Source organism: Prunus persica, chromosome G7 (assembly GCF_000346465.2).
Source record: "Prunus persica cultivar Lovell chromosome G7, Prunus_persica_NCBIv2, whole genome shotgun sequence".
NCBI classification, from domain to species: domain Eukaryota; kingdom Viridiplantae; phylum Streptophyta; class Magnoliopsida; order Rosales; family Rosaceae; genus Prunus; species Prunus persica.
Window position 1 is genome coordinate 22,280,138 of NC_034015.1, and position 23,001 is coordinate 22,303,138.

Below are 23,001 nucleotides of genomic sequence, written 5' to 3' on the forward strand. Positions count from 1 at the left end.
CTAAATTTTTTTTTTGGGGGTAAATTATAAACCTTTGTTTATTACCAAAAAAAATAATAATAAGCCCTCTTTTTTCAATATATTTTCTTGATCATATTTAGAACTTTTTATTATTATTATACTGACATTTGAAACAGACAAAAAATCTTGGAATTAATGATAAGGTTGTTGAAATATTTGGAAGGGATTGAAGGGAAACAAAGAAGAAAAAAAAACAGAAGAGAGCTACACATGCAGAGGCGGACCTACAGAGGCGCAAGGAGGTGCAGTTGCGCCTCCCCTTGCCGGAAATCCTGTGAAGAGGCTGGATTATGCACCTCTGCTGGTCCCAAGGCTCTGCATCTGAGGTGTGTTGCAAGGGGTTTCAAAACGAGGAAGATGACCTGGGTTTTTTGTTTTCAATTTTTTGCAGCACAAACGACTTCGTCTTTGTTATCCTCCAGCTCAAAAGGTGTTTAATGAAACGGGGAGTATTGATTGAAGCAATTCTGACTTTCGACAAATTACCACTTTAACCATCTTATTATCCTCCAGCTCAAAAAACCTTTTAATTATCCCATAATCAATTAACCATGTGAGCAAATTAGGATTCCCTTCCATCTAGAAAAGCCACAACCTAAATCTCTCGAAGATTTCTTCATTGCAAATTTAAGTGCTGATGGGTTAGTCTTGAAGATATATTTTATGGGGTAATATTTCTTGTGGCTTTTACAGGTTATTATTTCTCACTTTTATTTCTCATTATTATTGCTCACTTTTATATTTTGGGATTGCTTATTCTGCTTAGATGAATAAGTACGTATATTTAATTACATTATACTGATTATTATGCGTCAATATTAATTAGTAAATTTATAAATTTTTCTTGTCAAAACAATTGTTGTCTCAAAAAGCATACTCCTCACCGTTTAAAATTTTAGCTAGCGCCCACTATGTATTCGACTAAATGTCTCAAAGAGGTTTTCATGTTTTGTTTGTACGACTGTTACTTTTTTCATCAATTATGAATGACATTAATATTGTTTAAATTATATAGATAATAGTTGTCTAAATTTTGTTTTCAAATTTTTAGTCTTTTAAATATTTGCCCCTTCTCTAAAAATTTTCTAGGTCCGTACACATGTACTAGAAAATATTTAGAAGGAATTAAAGTAAAAAGAAAATAAAAACACATATCTCATCCTCAACTCACACATCCGTTTCTTTATTCTATTTCCACTTCTCTCCCCTTTTTTTATTCTCTCTCTCTCTCTCTCTCTCTCTCTCTTTCTTTCCAATTGTTTATCATCTCCCCCTCTATTTTTTAAAAAAATTCTTTTTCCTCTTCTCTCTTTCTTTCTTTATTCTTTTTCCTTCTTCTTCCTCTCTTCCTTTTTCTTTCTTTCTTCTTCCTCTCTGTTCTTTCTTCTTGTCAGCCGACTAATTGCCTAGGCTAGATTATTAATTTAGTCCACACAAAAAAAAAAAAAAAATGTTCCCTGGGCTATAGCCCATGTCAACATGTTCATGGGACCGTGTCATTTGGCTTGTCTTCTGGTTTTGCTCTACGTTATCACCTGCTCTTGGAGCCCCTGCCTTTTGGTTTGATGAAGTTCGATCTTCTTGACCGAAAAAGAGATCTTTGATTTCGGTAGAGGAATCCAGTTCACATGCCGTTGACTTCTTGTTAATCATGCCTTTTACTTTCATGTCGACGTGTCAATGTTCGACGAGGGGTTAGAAAATTATTAGTCCGTATTACCACGTCAGCTATACCACGGTAGTAGTCTATAATTTCTCCGGGCGTAGGAAGTCCACTATCGCATTAAATCCACCCTAAACTCTACACCCTATACCCTAAACCCTAAGCCCTATATAAAAAAAATACACATTGCTCTCTCCAGACAAGAAATCTAGGTACTTGGTAGCCTAGTTAGTAAAATCACGTATAATGTGTATTATACACATATATGAACATACTTTTCAAAAAAACTTTCGTTTTCCATGTGTACGGAAATACATTTTTGTTTCTTTGAAAATAACACATACTATACACGGATGCATTTAAAATCATCCTTTTTGTATTTAAATTTTTCCAAATAATCCGCACACGTATTTTATTCATATTTTTCATGTCCCGGCCCATATAATCCTTGGATTGAGTCACTAGACTGTTGGAGTTTGAAAATGAAAAAGCCATTTACATTAGAAAGTTACAACTTTCCACAAGTCTCTATTTACTAAGAATGGAAACCCTTCAATTAGTAAATAGAGTTGGACCCTTGGATTGGATCTATGAAATAAACGAAAAACTTCTTCCACACCAATCCAATGTGCGTCAATCTACTCATAAAACAAATTAAACTATTATAAGGTATAAAAGAGGATCCTTTCTTCTTTTTAGGAGGGTATTACTAATCGGTCTACCAAGTGTTGACTATAAGTTAAACAAAATTTAGAAAACAATTTAAACGTAAAGGCTCATGAATTTACAATATGGAAGAATTGACCCAAGCGACCAATGCACTTGATATAGCCGCAATTATGTACAACACAATGATAGCTACAGCTGTCGTTTTAGTTCCTAATGCTCATAGTTTTACAAGGAGTGTAATCAGCATCAGTGCCCAATGCTTCCAATGGTAATAATATGTAGTACTATGTCAATCAAGCCAGTGGATGAATTCACCTGGAATGATCTGCTGCAGACAATATGTTCTGCCACAACTTTGGCAACAGGGCCTTTTAACATCAAGCGGTCTGCACTTCTCAACAAATTCTGAAAATCAATACTCTAATCAACCACAAGACAAGGGGAAAAGCCATCTACATTTTTAGCGAATCACATATACATGCAACAGAAGCTAAAAAATCAATATTCTCCCCCTCTTTTCCCAAGAAATTTCACTGACAGACAGGGTGTCATTTACTGCAATCACAAAGTCCTGACAAACTCCAATACTTCGCAGCCAAAATATATTACATTCATAGAATAAAATATTCTAAACTTAGAGCCCACATTACAAAGGAAGGTTTTCAATAGTTATTGTATTCATTTGCAGTGTTCAAAAGTTAATTAGCATTTAAATTATTTGATTGCAAATACTAACCCCAGAACATCTTTCTATTTTTCTTAGGAAAAAATTATGCACAATTCTTCCTGTCCACTTTGTCTAATTGTAAAAACAGTTATTTTTAATAATTAAAATGCATTTTCCAGAAACTATAGTGTAAGTCATCAACAGAATGCCAAAAAAAGATAAAACTTCAACCCAGAGGTACTTATAAGTTTCAGCGACTATTAAAAAGCTGTATTAAAAGGAAAATGAGAACATCAAGCTTGTGGATATACCTTAATGCTAAATCTCTTTACTGCATGAGAGCTCAAGTAATCGTATAAGAATGTCATGTTGTAGGCCGTGTCATAGTAGATAAACCACGCCCGACAGGGAAAACTCCTGAAAAGCCTTCATCTGATTCTTCGACTTCTAAAGAAGAGGACATTACAGGTTCATGAGATAAAGCAAGCATGTAGAACTGATAAATGGACCCAACTCTAAATGATGAGGCAACATCAGACTCGGTAGACACACCCAAAAAGAGAAAAAAAGTTGATATTTTTATGAGGTCTCATTGCCACTATTTGAAGTCAAAAAACATTGTTGATTGGTTAAAGATAATCCACTACATCTTTAAAACGTTCAATGACGGTTTGGCAAGAGTTCAACACAGTACAAAATATGTCCTCTCACCAGTCATTTCGTCACCAGCCTGAGCTCCAGCCACTCCAATGCACGAGTATATAGAATCATCATCGACTTTCAATTGATCATATGCAAGGTATACGTCTTCAATAGCAGCAACCTCATACAAATTTGTGAGATCTTTGATGCAAGATATGTCCTGGACCAAAATAGCACTATGAAACATAATATCGTGATGAAAATAGTGTTTATTTTGATTGTTTTGGCTATTACTTAAGTTGATTTTTGATAAACTAAATGGAAACCTCAAGGAATTATGAATCACAGTGATAATTTCAGCCCTAACACAGGAAAAGATTGATTGCAACCCACTTCTACGTTTTTTATGAGTATCATCTGTAAATGCTAAAGAAATTTTTAGTTTACCTTCCTTGGAACCGAAGAAGCCTGCAGATGAGCTAACAGTCCAAGCCAATATGCATTTGACTTGATCTCAGCATCATGTCGCATTAGAAGGGTCCGTTTTGCCTTTAATTTCGACATAGGTCAATAAACAAGTGACGTGGTCAAGAGAATTCCATTTTAGTGAAGAAAACAAAAAGGGATAAAAAATTAAAAACTAACTAACCCTGTCCAACTCCCTTTGGGAAATCTTGTTGCCATGCAAACCTCTAAGGACATTCTTGCATGCATCAACAGCTTTGTGAACCTGAATATTTATTAGACCTAAACAGGTGAAGAGAGTGCAAATGATAGAACATATTTTGCTCGAATATATACAAATACAACATACACACCTTGTCAGGGGTTGATGTTACAGATATGACATACCATCCAAGATTGAGCCTATCGAAGAGGTTCAACTCGAATGATACATCATATGTCAATCCAAGAGAATCTCTGACAGTCGTAAAAAGCCTGTGCAAAACAGATGGAAAATTTCACAGCAGTGAAAATAACAAGAAATATTCATTAATCTGACATAGTATCTAAAAAATGTATGGTACAAACTCCTAGTGCAATTACATACTGCATTTTGTGAAGTTCAGATAATGTATGGTACAAATGACTAATGGGTTAGCGAAAACCACTGGCAGTTATTGATGAACATAATTGCACAGCATGGAGAAATAACACATTACTCATAAATTCAGAGCATGCAGATAATGGAGAAAGATGAACACATTTGCAGATAAACTTGAAGTTCATATGCATCCTTCGTACTGTGCAGAGAAAATTACCTAGAATTTATAATCTCAGCCAGGAGCCCCATTGTGATTCCAAAGAAAAGGGGATGACCACGAAGTTTTCTTCGCAGATCCTTCTGAATATCCTTATCCACCATAAGCAGCTCCTCCGATTTCAGTTCTGCAACCATATAAGAAATTACAGCCACAACACATAAGTACTTATATATATATATATATATATATATATATTTGAATAGACATAAGTACTTATATCAATAAGCCGCAAATTCAAAACCTAATTCCAGATTTCATAAACTTGCCATCATTAGTTGAAATATGAATAATTGACCGGAAGAGATCTTTGCCATCGACTGTAAAACCCCAACGGTTTGGTGCAGGGCCTGCAATATAGGCACATGCCCTCTCATCTGTATCTTTCAAGAATACCTGCTTAAAAAGAAATGAAGCATGAGCACAATTCAAACACAAATCAAAGTATTACAGAAATTCCACCATCCAAAGTGGCAAGGATTAAGTACACTCACTTGCTGAGACTGCAAATCAGAAGGAGATGGTCGAAACACAACCAGATTATACTTATTCTCCGTCTCATAATTTCCTGTCGATCTAACAGTTCCCAAGTAATCAAGAACACAAGACTCAACATCCTCCTCCGAGAAGTCCCCAACAATACTTACCTAAAAATAAGCAGACGCAGCCATATATAAATGAGAAATGTTGTATAGTATAATTTTATTGTTGTGTGCATAATTTGTAGAACCAAATCAGCAAAGTACACACCTCCATGTTATTGCCTACAAATTGGTTCATCACTGCATCTTTTACAGATTGCAATGATAAATCTTGCAAAGACTTTGGTGTAGGCTCCACAAACCGCTCATCTCCGTCCATCATTGCTAACATGAGTTTGTGAGCAGTTGAACGCTCCAAGCTTTTGGGAATGGACCGATAATAAGACAAATACAATTGCCTTGCTCTATCAAATGCATCATCCAGCCAGACACTGTGCTGCAAGTCAGCAAGCACTACCGTCAATTATAAATTCATCCTGCATGCATCTCTAATGGGAGGCCTCCTATGAAGCCGAAGTTACAACAATGTTGAGTCCAAAACATGTGGACAACAACCAAGACAAGAATACCCTACAGAATCCACAAATCAGCACGGTGACTACAAGTTTTGATGGGTTACCTCAAGTACCATATGAAGCAACTGGAAAGCCGCACGCATTCCATTATCTCTTAATGTGAAACGGAATTCCATAGAAATAAATTCCTCGGTGGACTCTAATGAGCAGTTAATCAGGTGATTCACACAGAACAGTTCTACCTGAGGATAACAGTATGCATACATGAGACAATCTCAGGAAAATGAGGGAAGTGGATTTTAGAATGCAAAAAATAGCACGATCCTAATTTAAATAATAATTACAAATAGCATATGAATAATCAGTGTACTTAGTAATCAGCTGCATGCCACATAAATTTTGCTAGTTATTGTCTATATATTTTTTAAAAATAAAACTTGCATATTATTAAAAATACACCAGCTATTTGCTCTTCCAACAACTACTTGTGAGGTTGTGAAAGCTAATTTACATAATGACCATTTGTGGTAACTAACTTACTTACCAAACATCTACCTCAGATATATAATTTACAATTTAGTGAAAAGTTCACGAGGAAATAATCTCCTGTGCAGAAGTAAAGACCTATTTGGAAGTGCTTCTAGAATAGCTAAAAGCGCTTTCAGGTAACTACAAACACTCCTACAAGCGCTTCTGACAGCATTTGGCAGAAAAAAATAAAAGTGCACTGGATTATAAAAGCACTTGGAAGTGCTTTTTGGAGAAGCACCTACCAAGTGCCTTTCTTCATGAAGCACTTGGATTTTAATGAAAAAAAGTGCTTATGAACAGAACTGCTTCCTACATAAGCACTTCATGGGCCCTAATTTAGCAATACCCAAAAAAAAAACCATGTATCTAATATATATGAACCTTTTGGGCAAGAGAAGAACTGACATACCTGCTCCCTCGAAAAGTTTCCAACACGACCTCCCTCACTAAGAGTACGTACGCCCACAACAACAGAACCTCTTGACTCATAACTTTCAGCTGCTCGTCCACCACCAACTATAAGCCGCATTACACCTCCCCTAGCCTCACTTTCTGAAATCTGTGATTGAAAAAATATATAAATTGTTATTTTTAGTAACAATCTTTACTCATCCATATTCTCATTGATATTAACTGAGATGACATTTCAACACCATAATCATCTACAATAATATATATATATATTTTTTAAACAAAATTTTACTGCAAAAGAGCAGAAAAAAAATACAAGACAGCGAACGTGGCCTAGAGAGCCACCAGAACCAACATAAAAAAGAACAACGAACTAAGACATCTACGCTACAATATAACAGCATTCCAATCTAAATGAATAAGCTGGAAACTGATATCCTTAAATTCTGAGGAAGATGAAGCCCAAAGTGAAGCCCAAAAATGAATTCAGTCCCATAACTGATCAATCTCGTCACCTTTAAAATTATAAAAAATTATTCTATTTCTCTCTCCCCACACTACCCAAAACACTGCCATCATTGCGCAATATCCCCAGAACTACACTCCTTATTCCTCCAAAAAAGTTAAACTGATCCCCCAACATGTCACCACAAGAGATGTAATTCCCCCACGCAATCCCAGCCACCTGAGACATTCTCGCCCATAAAGATGGCAAAACAGAAATAAATGGTCCACTGATTCATTACCGCCTTTACACATAACACACCAGTTAGGAGAAAAATAAAAGCAAGGCCTTCTTCTTTGAATCAAATCACAAGTATTTAACTTACCATGAGCAATTAACCAAGCTAACACTCTTACCTTTGGGGGGAACTTTAGCTTTCCAGATTGCAAGTAGTTAAACCCTAAAGCAATTAACCAAACTAACACCATAATCATCTACAATAATGTATCTCATGATTACATCGCACCACTCTTTTCACAGATCTCCCTATTTCAATCTTCTTGCATTTTACGACGACAGGCAACAAAAATTTCATCTTATTTTGTATTAGCAACAAACTTTCATTAATAAACTTGAAAACAATACAAGTGATGTAAGACGGAAGTGTTGGGCTGCTGTTGGGTCTCTGTAGTAGAGCAAAACCACACTAGAAAAGGAATTTCCAACAATGAACAAAGAAAGAGAGAGATAAAACAACAGGATCAAAGTTGGAAGGTCCATAGATGAAATCTAGTCAAAGAGACCCACAAGAAACTCAATAATCCGATTCTCTTGGAAAATTAAAAACTGCACACAGAGTCTCTTAATAGAGTATTTAAACTAGAGTTACAGCAGTTCTAGCATCCTAGTCTTTATTACTTAAATAACTATTTAATCTTGGCAGTTCTAGCATCCAATGACAAACTATACGAATACAGAAACTAACCCACCTTAAAATAACCAAATCTTAAAAATCAACAGACCCCATTACTATATAAACATAAGACGAGATACCTTGTAATTTACAGAAATTCCATTTGAAAGGCGACACTGAGTGATCCCTGTTTCTTTGTCATAAACTTCGGTCACATTTGTTTCTGGACTAAAGGGAATGAAGGATGGCATGCGCTCCTGCCTTAATTCCTGTAACTGCAATGATGATATCAATTCTTTTGGCACCTCAAGCTGTGCAAATAGGAGAGAAAATGAATCAGCCATAAATCAAATTGGACAGAAGAGCGAGCTAAGTTTATATGGAAAGACACCTCAGGCTCAGGTTCAATGGGTTCCTCCAATCCAGCTTTTATAGCAGCTACAATCTCACTAGGGGAAATAGCGAACTCAGTTTCACTCTTCCCCTCAACATGCACTTTCTTTGGAACACAAGCAACAATCGCTGCAGGAAGAGGTGCAGTAGGATTTCCAAAATTAGAAACGAATTCCAACACCTTGGCGCCAATGGAGTTGGTCTACACAACAAAAAATTGAAATTATATGAGATATAAGAACAGAGGATTAAACTAAACTTTAGTTCATCAATCTCACTGCACCGGCATTGCCTCAATAATATCAACCCAATTTTATCCTCTACTTGTCTATCTATGATTAACGAAAATACATAATTTACTTCAACAGAGGATTGAGTGAAACGCATTACAAGTTCTTAACCAAGAAAAGACACAAAAATTCATTTATATTACATTATATATCTATATTATTAACATACATATAATATGCAAATTATACATTAAGTACAGTCTTACTAGATCTATCTTGCATTCCTTTATATATGTCGCTAAAAATATACTTAAGGTACCAACATGACCCCAAAAGTATTCTAATGTAGCGAACTAGCCTACTTGTAACACATACCAGAGTGAACGGCCATCTTGGCAACATTGATATGGCATATTAGTAAGTGGCATAAAAAGTAGGGCAGTAAGAATAAGCTGCTGTCCAGCAGCCCAAAAGGAGATTCAGATATTATGTTTATTCTCTTGTATAATCACAGTATCAAGTGACACTAACAAATGATAATGTGATGCAGGGCAGCGGCTATAAGCTGATGTCCAGCAACCCAAACATACCCAAAATACAGTGGATAGAAGGATAAAGCAGTAGAATCGAAGTTGGAATGAAGAGAACTGAGTTCTAGGGCAAAATCTCAATAGAAACTCCATAGACTAAAGTCTGAAATTATATTCATCAACAAAAACTAAATACAAGAGTCTCTTAATAGCCTATTTATACTAGAATATAGAAAACCTAATTGACATAGGAAATTAAAAACCTAAACAGGAAATTAAACCAAATCCTAGTAAGAATAAGAAAACAAGTAATAAAATAACCTATTAATTTAATATAACTAAAACTTAGCCTTATTGGTTGAGGCCCACTTAGATTAGGAAAGTCTACTAGATGCTCCTGCATCAACTCCACCGGGTTGGGAAGAATTCTTCCTCGAATTCCAATCGTTTGGTGAAAACTGCCTTGACATAACCTCCTCTTAGATAAGTTGTCCATAGAACTTTGGCCTTGATATTGAACCTTCCCACTCCAAAGAAATAGATATTTAGAATATTTGATCCTTCTGGAACAGTACCAGATATCTTCTGCAGCCAAGCTCTCAGCGCAAAAACTCTTCACGCCAAAAACCAGTAGTATGACAAGGTCAATGAGGTTCTTGGTAGTTTGCAAATTAAAAGAATCAACCCCAAGAAAATCAGCATACTCATAAGTATCACCTTCGAAGGAATTCATCTCATCTCCAACAATTCCCTCAAGAATTTCTTGAATCACCCTTCCTTCGAACGTGGGTTTATTTTGTTGCTTCAAAAGTTCAAACCCAACTTCTTCGTGATTCACTGCCTTCAATATTACACCAGATTCAGCTCGTTTACTCTCACCAAGTACCTTGTCAAAAGCTTTCTCAATTCCCAAACAAACTTCACAATCTTCTTCCAAACAACAGTCAAACATGGGAGGGTTTTCTAAATTTAGGAGATTGTCATTTTCCAATTTATTTGAAGCTCCCTCAACATCCTTCTTAGCAACAAGTGGATACACAGATGCCACCTCCTTGCTCTCAGTGTCAAACTTATGGGCTCTCAAATGACCATTAACCCTTGCATCTTTAGGAGCATGGCAGAATCATTCTTCAAGCGGCTGCAAAGTCCACTTTCTCCCATCCTTATAGAATGAATACGTGTTAGCTTTAGCAGAATGCATCATGTCTTTGTCAAACAACCATGGTCTTCCCAATAAGATATGACATGCGTTTGTGGGAACAACATCACACCAAGCTTCATCCTCAACGATATTACCAATAGTGAATTTAACCAAACACTTTGAAGTGATTGGTACCTCTTTTCCCTTTCGAAACCATGCAACCTTGTAAGGATTAGGATGCTTCTCAATTGGTAACTTCAATTTTTCTACAGCCTCTTTTGAGATAATGTTTTCACTACTTCCTCCATCAAGAATCACGTTGCACACCTTTCCCCCACAAAGGACTCGTGTTCGGAATATATTATGTCGAAGCCAATCTTCTTCCTTAATTTTGGGAGTTGTCATCACTCGCCTTACCAACAAACATTCTCCTTCAATTGGTAAGAGAATGGCATAAACATCATACGCTGGTTTTGAAAAGGTGATCTTATCACCTACCAAATTTATTCTTCTTTGTGGACAAGCGTAAAGATTTATGCCCGCCTCTCCGCAATTGAAACATCGAGCTTGTGAAGTACTTCCAGCCTTGGAATCCTTGACATTAGCACTGTTCGGAGTATATGAAATTGTGTTATTTCTTTCCTCTTCACTCTTATCAGCACCCAAGTTCCTACCACCTATTCGGGTACTTGAATTGGCTTCTTATCACTTTGGATGCCATGAACAGCAACAATATCTCTTTGCCAACCCGTATCTGGGTGGCTAGAAACTGCGCTCTTTCCACCACGAAGTGATTGTCTTTGCTCAATTAAAGCATATTGTCGAGCATCTTCAAGGTTGAACAAACGGACCACTCCCATCTCATCTCAAATTGTCTGGTTCAAACCAGAAAGAGAATAGGATGTCATCTGTTCATTAGTCTCATTCAAACCAACTCGAATTGAGAGATTATTAAACTCTGACGTATATTCTTCAACATACATGTCTCGTTGCTTTAAGTCATGAAACCGCTCATAAAACTCCATGGTATAATCACCCGGTAAAAACTGCTTTCGTAACTTGGACTTCATACGATCCCATGTGTTGATCTTCTGCTTCCCTTGACGAGCACGCTGCTCTTCAACTCTCTTCCACCATTGAAGCGCGGTACTCTTCAATTTAAGCTTTACAAACACCACCTTGCGATCTTATGCCATAGGCTTCCATTCAAAATAATTCTCTAGACTTGCCTCCCAATCCAAATAATCTTCCACATGCATCTTTCCATAGAAATCAACAACTTCAATTTTAATTCCTCCACCATTCAAATCCAACGCATGAACCAACCACACTTCCAATCCACCTCGATGACCATCACCATGGTTTCCAGCTTCATGAAAAGGGTTATCGACTTCCGTCTCATCTTCATATTCATCCTCACCACCACCTTCTGGTATGTATAAGGGTTCGCGGTTGCGTTCTGGAATCTCCATATAGACATCTGCACGTTCCTGTCGTTGGAGGGCTTGCACCGCTCTCGACAAGTCTTCCATCATACGCCGCATCTCAGCCATCTCTGTGTGTTGGGCTTGGTTCCCTCGTCCACGACCTCTACCACGTCCGACCATGTTGTGGAACAAGGATTAACCTAGGCTCTAATACCAATTTGATACTGTCCAGAGACCCAAACATACCCAAAATATAGAGGATAGAAGGATAAAGCAGTAGAATCGAATTTGGAACGACGATAACTGAGTTCTAGGGCAAAATCCCAATAGAAACTCTATAGACTAGAGTGAAATTATATTCATCAACAAAAACTGAATACAAGAGTCTCTTAATAGCCTATTTATACTAGAATATAGAAAACCTAATTGACATAGGAAATTCAAAACCTAAACAGGAAATTAAACCAAATCCTAGTAAGAATAGGAAAACAAGTAATAAAATAACCTATTAATTTAATATAACTAAAACTTAGCCTTATTGGTTGATGCCCACTTAGATTAGGAAAGTCTACTAGATGCTCCTGCATCATAATGATTTTGAACATTACCTCTTCAAGAGTAACTGTTCCGGCAACAGCAACCAAACTCTCATGTCCTTGCCTCTGATCCATCACTGTATGGCCAAGCGCATCACTCTCCATAATGAAATCCAAATTATCAACAGAAGATACATTATCTATCATAGCTGCCAGATGTTCACTATCTTTTAATAAAGCATCCATGTAGCGAGTTAATTCACCCTTAGTAACACCAAATTCTTTGAGCCTTCTAACCTGCACCAAATAAAGCATAACATCAAGTTTATATAACGTATCTGTAACAAGATATATGCCGAAACTTTGGATCAACTGGAAATTCACTAGGACTGAGCCAACTATGAAGTTTGTTCTTTCCAAGCTTGAGCAAGAAAGATACAAGAAAAGTGCAGTCCCACAGAGCAAGATATCATGGTGGCCTATCATTATGTTTATCTCATAACTTAAAAAACATTGATTTTCGATTCATGTGTTCCAAATAATAACAAAACTAAAATAAATATAATAAGAGGTGAAAAAGATGACTTATCTCCCTCAAGAATACATTTTGACCACCACGATAAGAAACCCAAGCTACCATTAGTTTAGACAGCAGAATTTACTCTAAAACTGAGTTAATTAAACAAAACTTGCATCCATGGCATCATCTTTTAAAAGAAAAAGAGAAAAAGTATACGACTTTCTTGAAGTTACAGAAAATGTCCAATTGTGGACAAGATGTCCAATTGTGGACAAGTGGTCCACCAATTAGACACCAGTACACAATTTGTCTAAACTGACAACATGCAAACTACACATAAGAAACCCAGAAACAAGCTCCCCTTTCAGAGTGTATGGCAGAGCAAGACAGAAATACCAACCTCTTGGACAGCAACTCTTATTGCACTTTGCCAATTCTTGGGTTCAGCAGTTACTGTAAGAGTAGTGACGGTACATCCTTCCCTTCCTGAGTCACTATGATCCAATTCAATTGAAGTAAATGGTGGATTTGAACTCTGCCATTTTTAAAGATTAGCAAACTTACAAAGAGCTGCATGGTTTTTCAAGCTAATACAGAGTGCATAACATGATTTCGGGTATACAATAATAAAACATTTCAGATCAACCAGCTGATGATGCAAGGAAGAAAGAAATTTGTACCTATTCTAGGCGTAGGTGCAATGGTAAAAATTAGGCTAATTTTTTTTATCTACTAGAATTAGAATTAAGAGATTCAAGTATTCATTTACAGTAACTTACGTGTAAAATTATTATGGTATTGCAGTATTTTACTATGCAGGGATTCCCTGCATAATTAGGCCTTATTCTTATTGGATTGGAGAGTTTTCATATTGTGAACATAGAATAACAAATGTAATTGAAGACTTTTCACATTAAATTGAGAAAGCAAACATAAAGTTGCCAAGTTACCGTTCCTCTGTTCTAGAACTACTTCTCTTCCTCACATTTTCTCTCTTCTATTCTATTCTTGCTTCTACAAATCAAATTTTATTACCACCATGATTGGATGATGCAAATATTCAATTTGAACTTAAAAGAAATAGATAACTGATTATTTACTAAAAACAATACGTTAGCAACGAGATTTTCAGACAAATTGCAAGATATTATGACAACCGCTTATCAGTTATAACTTATAACCACAGGCATTGTGGTACAGAAGGTTCAACATCCCTACATATAAAAAGAGAAAGCCTATAATATCTTCATGGACAACTTTGGTGGGGTGCGATCTTGACTCTTTTGTGCACTGTTTAGTTGGAAAGAAACTGTGAATTATTTGATTTTGCTTTGAAGGTTACCCTCCTTGATTTTGACGCACTTCTTGTATGTTATTTGTATCTCTTCTTTTTTTCTTTAATTAAGCTTGTATTTATATATATATATATATATAAAATTAACAAGCAAAACCAAATTAATAAAACAGCTAATTAAAGCAAAGCAGTGACATTTTTCATAGTGGAAACTGGAACTTGTACACGTAACACTAAAATTGCACCTTGTATCTTGTATTAATTCGGAAATGCAAAGCAGATAGAAATATTCTCTTCATTAGAACATTTCGCAAGTCACCAAATGTTTGAACCCTGCTCACAGGAATCTGCAGCGGTTCCATAAAAAAGTTAGAGAGAGAGAGAGAATGGTAACTAAATCTGGAAGGCACAAAACAACCAAATTACTAAGGATATATCAAACAAGAAAAATATTCATAATAGCCCAACAGAAACGCAACTTAGCACATAATTAGAAGAAACTCTACAAAACCCCTTATACCTTGCAGAACATATTAAATGAAAAGTTTTGAATCAATTCATGCTGAAAAATCTGTGGAGGCTTCAAATCCGTACTACTTCCAGGGAGTGACCAATTGTGCTTCACAGGAGGACGAACTGTGTGCCTTTCCTTTTTAAGGATTTTAGCTTGATCAACAGAATTAGATGACCTTTCATTAGGTAAACTTCCAGTCAGCCCAACTGAAAACTTGGGCACAAGGAAACTAGCCATTGCACCAAAAGCACTAGGAGCAGGTGCAGAAACTGCCTCATTTTCTAGGCCAGTTTGTCCAAAGACAGCCTGCAATAAAGCAACCAATTTTATTCAATTTATGACTCTAAAAGTGAATGCAAATTACTCATCTACACAGAATTAAAGTCATTCAGTAAGTGAACTCTTGCATACTTCAATTTGGTAAATCGTTTTTGAGATGTTATCAATATCCCCAACAATGTATAAGGTTGCATTTGCGGGGAAGTACCAACGCTCATGGAATTTCCTTATTTTATCAACATCCCACTTCTTAATTTGCTCTTCTAATCCAATTGGGAACCTTTTGCTCAGCTTGTTTTCAGAATGCAGATGTTGTAATAACTGCACTTGATCAAACGTGTAAAAGTTAAGATAAAGCTAGGCAAGACAAATATATTAACCAGCTTGGAGAAATAACAAAACTCCCTAGGCAAACCTGGCAGTCAACGCGATAATCTATGGTATTCATCATCTGTAATTCTGAAAGTATAGCACTCCGTTCTTTTTCAACACGAGAAGAAAGGAATTTCGGGTGAAAAGCAATCTGTACACATGCATGAAGCACAAGTAGATAAGAACTTAAAGGTTACCAACTTCCAATTCAGTCTTTTGTTTTTCTCTAATTTCATTTTTTCGTCTAAAGCATCATATAATCGTCAATATATGTATATGACTAGCTCATATAGAAAAATCAATCATTCATACCTCATTTAAAGCATCCAGTACATATGGAAGTAGATCTCCATCAGAATCCTGGAAAGCAAAATATAATCGTCAATATATGTATAAGACCTAGGTTGGAAGAACAATATACAAATTAGCTTAAAGTGTGGATTATTATTTTCTATTTTTGCAAAAACATCATAAAGTTTCACACCAATAGCTTACATTCTGTTCGATATATATATATATATATATATATATATCACAACTACAACAACTATGATTACCAGCTCTGTTATATTGCTTGGTATTGACATACATAAGACCACAAATACTAAAAATGACAAAAACTCAATTCCTGAATATTGGTGTAACAGAAAAGGGACCTTTGAACTAATGGGTGAATGGATGTGAAACACTGTATGATGGAAGTCAGTGTAAGCATTAGATCGAGCCCCTGTCCCAAGAAGTTTCTCACGTTTCTTACTTCCAAGGAAAGCAACATGTTCAATCATATGTGCAATTCCTTGCTCATCGTCTTCCTCATCGATTGATCCTACGTGAACTTCCATGTGTGCTTCAAACCTAAAACTCCAACAAATGTGCTCTATTTGAGATATCAAATTATCTTATAAATAAGCTGCACATGAAACCTGGCCTTTCTATTTTCTACATAACCATAAAGCATAAGCCAACTAGAAGAAGTCCTGTAGAGAGGCCAAACCTGTTTGGCGGAACTTTATTTGGTAAGATCAGATAGCGCAGCCCATTTTTCAGTTGTCCTCGATACAACTTTGGATGAGATGGAATTTCAGAACTTAAAAACCCCTCTAACTCTGTATTTCCTACTCCAGGATATAATAAATCCAGATCCTGTTTCTCCAGAATACCATCTTGCCAGGCTGTACTTGCTGCGTGTGGCTCATCTGGACCCACGGTTGCGTATGGAAGACGATCATGCTTCACCTAAAAATTACATGGACCACAATAAGTAAGAAAGAAGTTGTCTTGAGAACATGAGCAGAATGTTTCCTGTTGGAACCTCCAAAACTGCATCAAGAACTGTAAAGTGACAACGAGAGTTTCTTAAAAGTTCACTGATAATCAACGTACTAGATGGTGTGAAACAGTTTAAGTTCCACAACTTATTTCACATTTGTAATTTTTTTCCCAAATTATTGTTTCATGAATGCAACACACAAAGAACGTGTCTCTGCAATTCAATCAAGCTGAACAGAAAGAATGCTGCTCTGAGCTGAATCATTATTGTACATTCTCAATCAGTTGCATAGATTCTGTAATTTACACTTCTAGGGCCCAGACGGAGAGACATTAGAGATAGTTCATGTGAAAACACCAGATAATAGTCAAACACAAGACATAAAATGCAAGATGCATCAACAGAAGGAAATTTGTCGTGGACTACTTACAGCAGCATTGTCAAGTTTAGGCTTGGACAAACAAATAGAAGTTTTGTCATTAAAGACACTTGGTGTAGATGTCCTAAGGCGATGACGACTTCTGTTCTGGGAAAAAGAGCTAGAAATGTAGTTATACTTTCCTGGAAAAAGTGCTTCAGTCACTGGCTCTCTGAGCATGGAAATACATTGTTCCCAAGTATTAGTTTTCTTTCTATGTAAGCCTGATCTACCAGCACCAACTTCGAGCAGACGCCTTTTACCCACAAGAAAATGCCCAAAAGCAAAAGTGAATAAAAGTTACCGTTTATATCCAATGAAGAATAAAGAGGGCACTGAAAATTGTAGTTACATAATATAGAAGAACATTCACAACAGCTATATATTCAGGTCCACACCACATAGTTATGAACATATAAACCGGTAGTGAGTTGCATACTAGTCAATACATGTTATCTTCTGGATAGGTGGGTTGAACTGAAATACAACCAGTTGATTAGTTGTGTTAAACAGCCAACACCATTTCAACATGAACACGACTATGCTTGATACTAAGTTATCAGCCCCATAATATTGTGTAGGTTTCAAACTGGGTTATCGCACTCTGTCAAAAATAGTCATCCCCAATTTCTACTCTTCATCATGTTCAACAGGGAATTAGTAATCTTGTTATCCATGCCTAATAATACCAAGGCAGTAACCTCTTTCTTGTTTCAGAATGTTTTTTTCTTTTTAAATCCTTGAACGGTGGCTCTATCAGAAACCATATTTTATTCAGCCATATTTAATGAAAACACTTAAACTATCAATCTGATTTGATACCTATATACACAAAACCCAACTCTTCATCTTCCCTCTCCACAACCCATATATGTCTAAACTTTGGCTAATGATTTTCCTGTTCGCACAATTTGATTGAAAAGTAGAATCCACTTCACATCGTTGTTTCGGAGCCTTTTTAACAAAGTGCACGTGTGTATTAATTGCTTCGAACTAATATTGCTTTGGGTTTTCTTTTGTAGGTTTGACTAGCCAATTAGGGTATGGTGGCTAATCAAATTCGCTTGTTCTTACATTGTCCATGTGCATTGAGAATGGGTTGGCGATTAGTCAGGGCGGCAGGGATTAATTGGGTTATTCCTCAGTCATGTTCAAATATTCTTTGTGATGCATACGTGTCTTGGTGGTGGAAGGAAGGCAAGAGTTTTGGGGAATTGTGATGTGCTAGCTGTCTTTCGGGAATTTGGTTTGTGTTTGTGATAAACAGAAGAATATTTGAAAGCTAAAGAGGGGATGTAGAGGAGAGTTTTTGGGAAAAACTCAGGTTCGGGCATCCTTATGGGCTTCTCTTTCTCCAGCCTTTAGGGATATTTCATTTTCTGTAATTTATTAGATTGAGAAGCTCATGTAGGATAGTTTGTAGAATTGTATTACAATGTAAGAGGTGTTTTTTGATTTGCTTTTGAGGGCTGTATCTTTTGTTGGTGGACCTCTAGTTCACTAAGTTTTATATTGTCTTTTTCATCTCTTTAATATAATATTGTTTCTCATAATGAAATAAAAAATTAGCCAACCATAACTGTAATAATTTGGTTGTCTTGAACTGAACAAACTTGTCTTGCTCGACCAAACCAAAATAAATTTGAAAATAAAAACAAAAGACTAGCTTTAGCATACTGGAATTTATCGCACTTCATATCATCATTCTTGTTCTATTATGTATATGTATACACACAGAGGGAGGCCCTCTGAAAGTGCCCAGCATCTATATAAATCTTAGCAAACAACAAACACAATCTACCTCAAAATCAAATAATGTAAATGACATAACTTGTAAAGGTGGTGGTGAGGGCGGGCTTGGAGTCCCTTCAGTGAAATCAAGAGGGAAGAATCAATAAATTAAAGAGATTGAAGAATCGGCCAAATGAAACAAGATTATGTTCGACCAGACCAGGAAAAGAAAACAAAGATGATGAGGTGATGATGGTTTAGGAAGGGTAAAAAGAGTTTGAACTATGTGGATGGGTTAGAAATAGCACCTTATAAAATGGAAGGTGGGTCAACTGAAAAGGGCTAACAAAGCAAAAAAAGAAAAAAAGAAAACAATTACGATGTTTTTAGCAGCAAGTAGAGTAAAGATTCTGCAGTTTTAGTCTATGTTTCACAATGTATACCAAAAATTGACAGAAACCGTGGTGAAAAGCAAATAAAAACAATGGAGGTTTCCAGTGAACTTCGCCGTTACATTTATTGCAAGTGCGTGTAATTCCTTGTCCAGTTACTCAAGAGCTAGCAAGATAACAAGGACTTGGGAATAAACCCTATGAGGAAGAGAGAAAGAGCAGAGAAACCCTAAGGATAGGATTTGAAGGAAACAAGAAATTACCTGGTTGGGGAAAATAAAGATAGACGATTAATATGTACAGGGGTCAAAGGGAGACGAGCACTACGAATACAAACCACCGAATTCACCCGCCTATTCGAATAGCTGTCGTCTCTGCTTATTCTCGGACGGATTTGTGGCATGTTTCCTACAAGAGAGCTTATGGCCGCCATGGCTCTGCGAGAGAGATATGGCCTTCGATTTTTGATTCAGTTGAGACTTGAGATAAGGGAAGGGAGGTAGAGTTCTAACTTCTAAATTCCAATCCGCCTCCTGTGGAAAGTGGCGTTACACACAAAGGGTCTGTGTGCCGCGCGCGAGGTGCGAGCGAGTGATTAAAATTGGATAACCCTCCTGATCAGTGCATGTGTGGGCTCCACAAGATATGTGTGGGCTAACGAAACGAGTATTGAAGAAAAATAAGGATCAAATATCTGTGAACGGGTTTGTGAATTATAAGCAAGGTTTAAAGTATCGATGGTATCGAAAATATCAGTAATTTAAAAATACGGAAATTTTAATAGAAATATCGGGATATTATCGATATCGATAAAAATTATATAAAAATCAGAAAAATTATAAAAAACAACTTGGAATTTTTATTGAAACTTTGGAGGATGTTTATTTAGTCAATTATCTATTAGTTTATCACAAAAAATTGGAAGGAAATTCATTGCATGATGGGTTTAACTGATTTAAGTTGATTATGTAGTGAGCTGACAAACACAGTTGAGTGTAGAAAATATGTAGTAATTAATGACATAAGATTAAACACACCATTATCATTTAGATATAATGATTTACTACAATATTTTACACTTTATATATCGCATGGTAAGATACATGAGTGACTATGAGTGTAACATCCCGACCAAAATATAATCCTTCGTGCATTAAATTAATTTAATTAAATATGAAATTACGAATTTGCCATGTAGGGATATTTTGGTCATTTTCTTATCTGAAGAGATTTTGAGGTAACAAGTGATATCTTTAGGTAGATCGTACTGAGATGAGTCCGTAGACACGTAGTGGGCTTGATTTGGAATTGTAACGAAGAAGTTACTATCAAAAGAAACTCAGTGGCACAATCGTAATTATTTTGAAATGGAATTTTTATAAAAAACAGAAAACTCTCTCTCTCTCTCTCTCTCTCGGGTCAGGAAACACCCCCCCCCCCCCGACGGTTTTGTGTAGCCATGATTTTCTCCGGGCTGCCGTCGCTTCCACCGGCAGCCACCAGAGTTGGGACCGGTCCCAAAATGACCGGTCAACCTTCACCGTCCTTCCCCACCTCTTCTCCGACACCAGCCGCCAACAACATCGTCGAATTTTGCAGAAAACTGGCCGGTTTTGGGAGAAAAATTCAAGCAGCTCGTTTTCCCTTCTCCGGCGACCATTTCCAGCGAGTGAGGTATGCTTTCTCACCTATTTTTCATGATCTAGTTGATGGTTCGGTAGGAATTTATCAATTTTGAGCCTAGGTAGTTTGATTTTCGAATTGGGTTTTGGTCGATTTTGGGATCGCGATTTCTGCCACTTCTGGACACTTTTTGGAGTAGGCCCAAGAACAAAAGTGACTCCAATTAGGGTGTTACACCTAAAGTATGAGTCTTGAGCCGTAATTTTGAGTTTTTCCGACGAAGCGTTATCACTTTGGACACTCACACGCTGTCGGCGCTTGGGCACTGTATATGACAGGACTCGACCTAAATTCCGCTTTGAAATCCGAGCCGAACCCTGTGCATGTCTGACACCTAGCGGATGTCGGGCACGAATGACCTAATTGCCCTTTTATATAAAACACGATAAAATAACAATGTTGACTTCTACCGAAAAATCGGCAGAGTTTCTCTTGTAACTGGATCAATACCAAAACATTTACACCTGTCAAACAAGTATATATATATATATACAACCAACTGCCAGCATACATATATATATATATACATTCCAACAGTTACATTCCTAGTCTATGGCAAATTATCAGAGCGACAACTAAGAATTTACAAAGGAGTCAATCCTTTTACAAAACAAAAAGTCCTACAGCAAAAGAAAGGCGCGGGAGGTGGAAAACAGCCCGGTGGTGGATTCCTGTGCACGCCTACTGCCTGGGGGCGCAAAACATTAAAAAGGGTGAGTGGACCCAAAAACAAAGTTTAGAAAATAGCATATGAACATACTAACCCCACTGTAAAAACAATTATACAAACTAAATTATTCTCTTTATTTCTGAAATCAATGCACTCATATAATTATGCATGTATAAAGCCAATCATACTCATGGTCAACATTAATTTCTTAAGGCATTGAAAATAGTTTAAAACTACCACCTAGGTGTACCCTTTATTTCCGTCAATTCATAATATCCGTCAATTCCTTGCATCACCATGGGTGATACGTACTAGCAGGTCTCAGTGACACGAGGTCAGTCTGAGCTGCAACTCGCAGGATTCAGGGGGCCGTAGTCTACCTGATCCGCTTTACTCGCTCCACACGAGTTCGAGTACCAAGGAATTCGTGGGGCAACTGTCAAGCATGCTGACTAAACCGAAGGCAACTTATTTACTGAAAGCAACATTTGTATATCTGGGTACAAGGTGGTTTAGGAAAATATAAAGTTTCGGAAGAAAATCTGTTGAATAACTGAACAGCTTATAACACTAATCTTTGAATAAAATTTATTCAAGATCAAATACTGTAACTGAAGCTGAACTGTTAAATTCATTTATAAAAACAAAGAGTCCACTCAATGGTAGTCCGTGCTCGCTGGACCTCTTGAAGGTCCCTCTTGCGGGTCAACTGGTGCCCGGGTGCCTGATTCAATGACTATAATATTCTATTAATACAATATAATATTAATTTAAAAACCCTGACCCCCAGTCCCTAGAAGTACGTGCGTCAAATTAAAGTTATTCCTATGCCCATAAAAGCTTTCGTTCCACTTGGGATAGTTTAGCAGTATCTTGGGACTCAAAAAGCGCTAAAGTCTCAAAAGTCAACCCGGGACCCTGCGGGTCCATGACCTCACAATATGATCCGGAAGCCTCTAGAAGTTCCAATATATCTAGGACACATGTCCCGAGGGTTTGTTATCGATCGGACGGTCGGATTGATCATGATCGTACAATCGCACAATTTCTAAACCCTAGCCCTAGGGTTCGCGATTTCGGAGTATCCGGGACTCCGATTCACGATCCGTCGAATCCTACACGATGCTGATATTGTCTAGATTAACATATCTGAAACTGATTACAATCCAACGGCTCAACAGTATTGAACCCAAAAATCGCACAATATGTAAAATCCGTTCGAGGCTAAAATGGTATCCAAATTGAGATTCGTGAATTCCTACGCGCTCGTGACAACTTAAGGATCTCATCGAGACACAGTGCCACTTCACTAAGCTCGCC

General features: G+C 36.9%; 1 protein-coding gene across 3 annotated transcripts; it reads right to left on the reverse strand.

Moving 5' to 3' along the window:
* On the reverse strand, window positions 2,296-19,903 carry LOC18770862 (stromal processing peptidase, chloroplastic). Of its 3 annotated transcripts, none has more exons than XM_020567975.1 (25): window positions 19,592-19,903; window positions 17,218-17,461; window positions 16,512-16,753; window positions 16,174-16,372; window positions 15,830-15,877; window positions 15,561-15,668; window positions 15,278-15,466; window positions 14,873-15,172; window positions 14,598-14,699; window positions 13,459-13,593; window positions 12,611-12,835; window positions 8,673-8,876; window positions 8,422-8,556; window positions 6,922-7,071; window positions 6,086-6,223; window positions 5,675-5,902; window positions 5,419-5,571; window positions 5,194-5,320; window positions 4,925-5,051; window positions 4,481-4,601; window positions 4,312-4,392; window positions 4,110-4,211; window positions 3,732-3,882; window positions 3,332-3,467; window positions 2,296-2,758 (listed from the first exon to the last, which is right to left on the reverse strand). In XM_020567975.1, exons 1-24 carry the CDS (start codon window positions 19,759-19,761, stop codon window positions 3,385-3,387), a joined length of 3,762 nt encoding a protein of 1,253 aa, XP_020423564.1. In that variant the 5' UTR covers window positions 19,762-19,903; the 3' UTR covers window positions 2,296-2,758; window positions 3,332-3,384. The 3 variants fall into 3 exon arrangements, with proteins under 3 accessions (XP_020423564.1, XP_020423562.1, XP_020423561.1); XM_020567973.1 differs by having other exon boundaries at window positions 2,296-2,739; window positions 8,422-8,592; XM_020567972.1 differs by having other exon boundaries at window positions 8,422-8,592.

Excerpts from the sequence above, each read along its gene's own strand:
- LOC18770862 (XM_020567973.1), bottom strand. The coding sequence starts at position 19,761 with ATGGCGGCCATAAGCTCTCTTGTAGGAAACATGCCACAAATCCGTCCG. Across the intron at positions 16,373-16,511 it reads AATAAAGTTCCGCCAAACAG|GTTTGAAGCACACATGGAAG; the intron begins GTTTGGCCTCTC and ends TTGGAGTTTTAG. Across the intron at positions 15,669-15,829 it reads TACTGGATGCTTTAAATGAG|ATTGCTTTTCACCCGAAATT; the intron begins GTATGAATGATT and ends GCATGTGTACAG.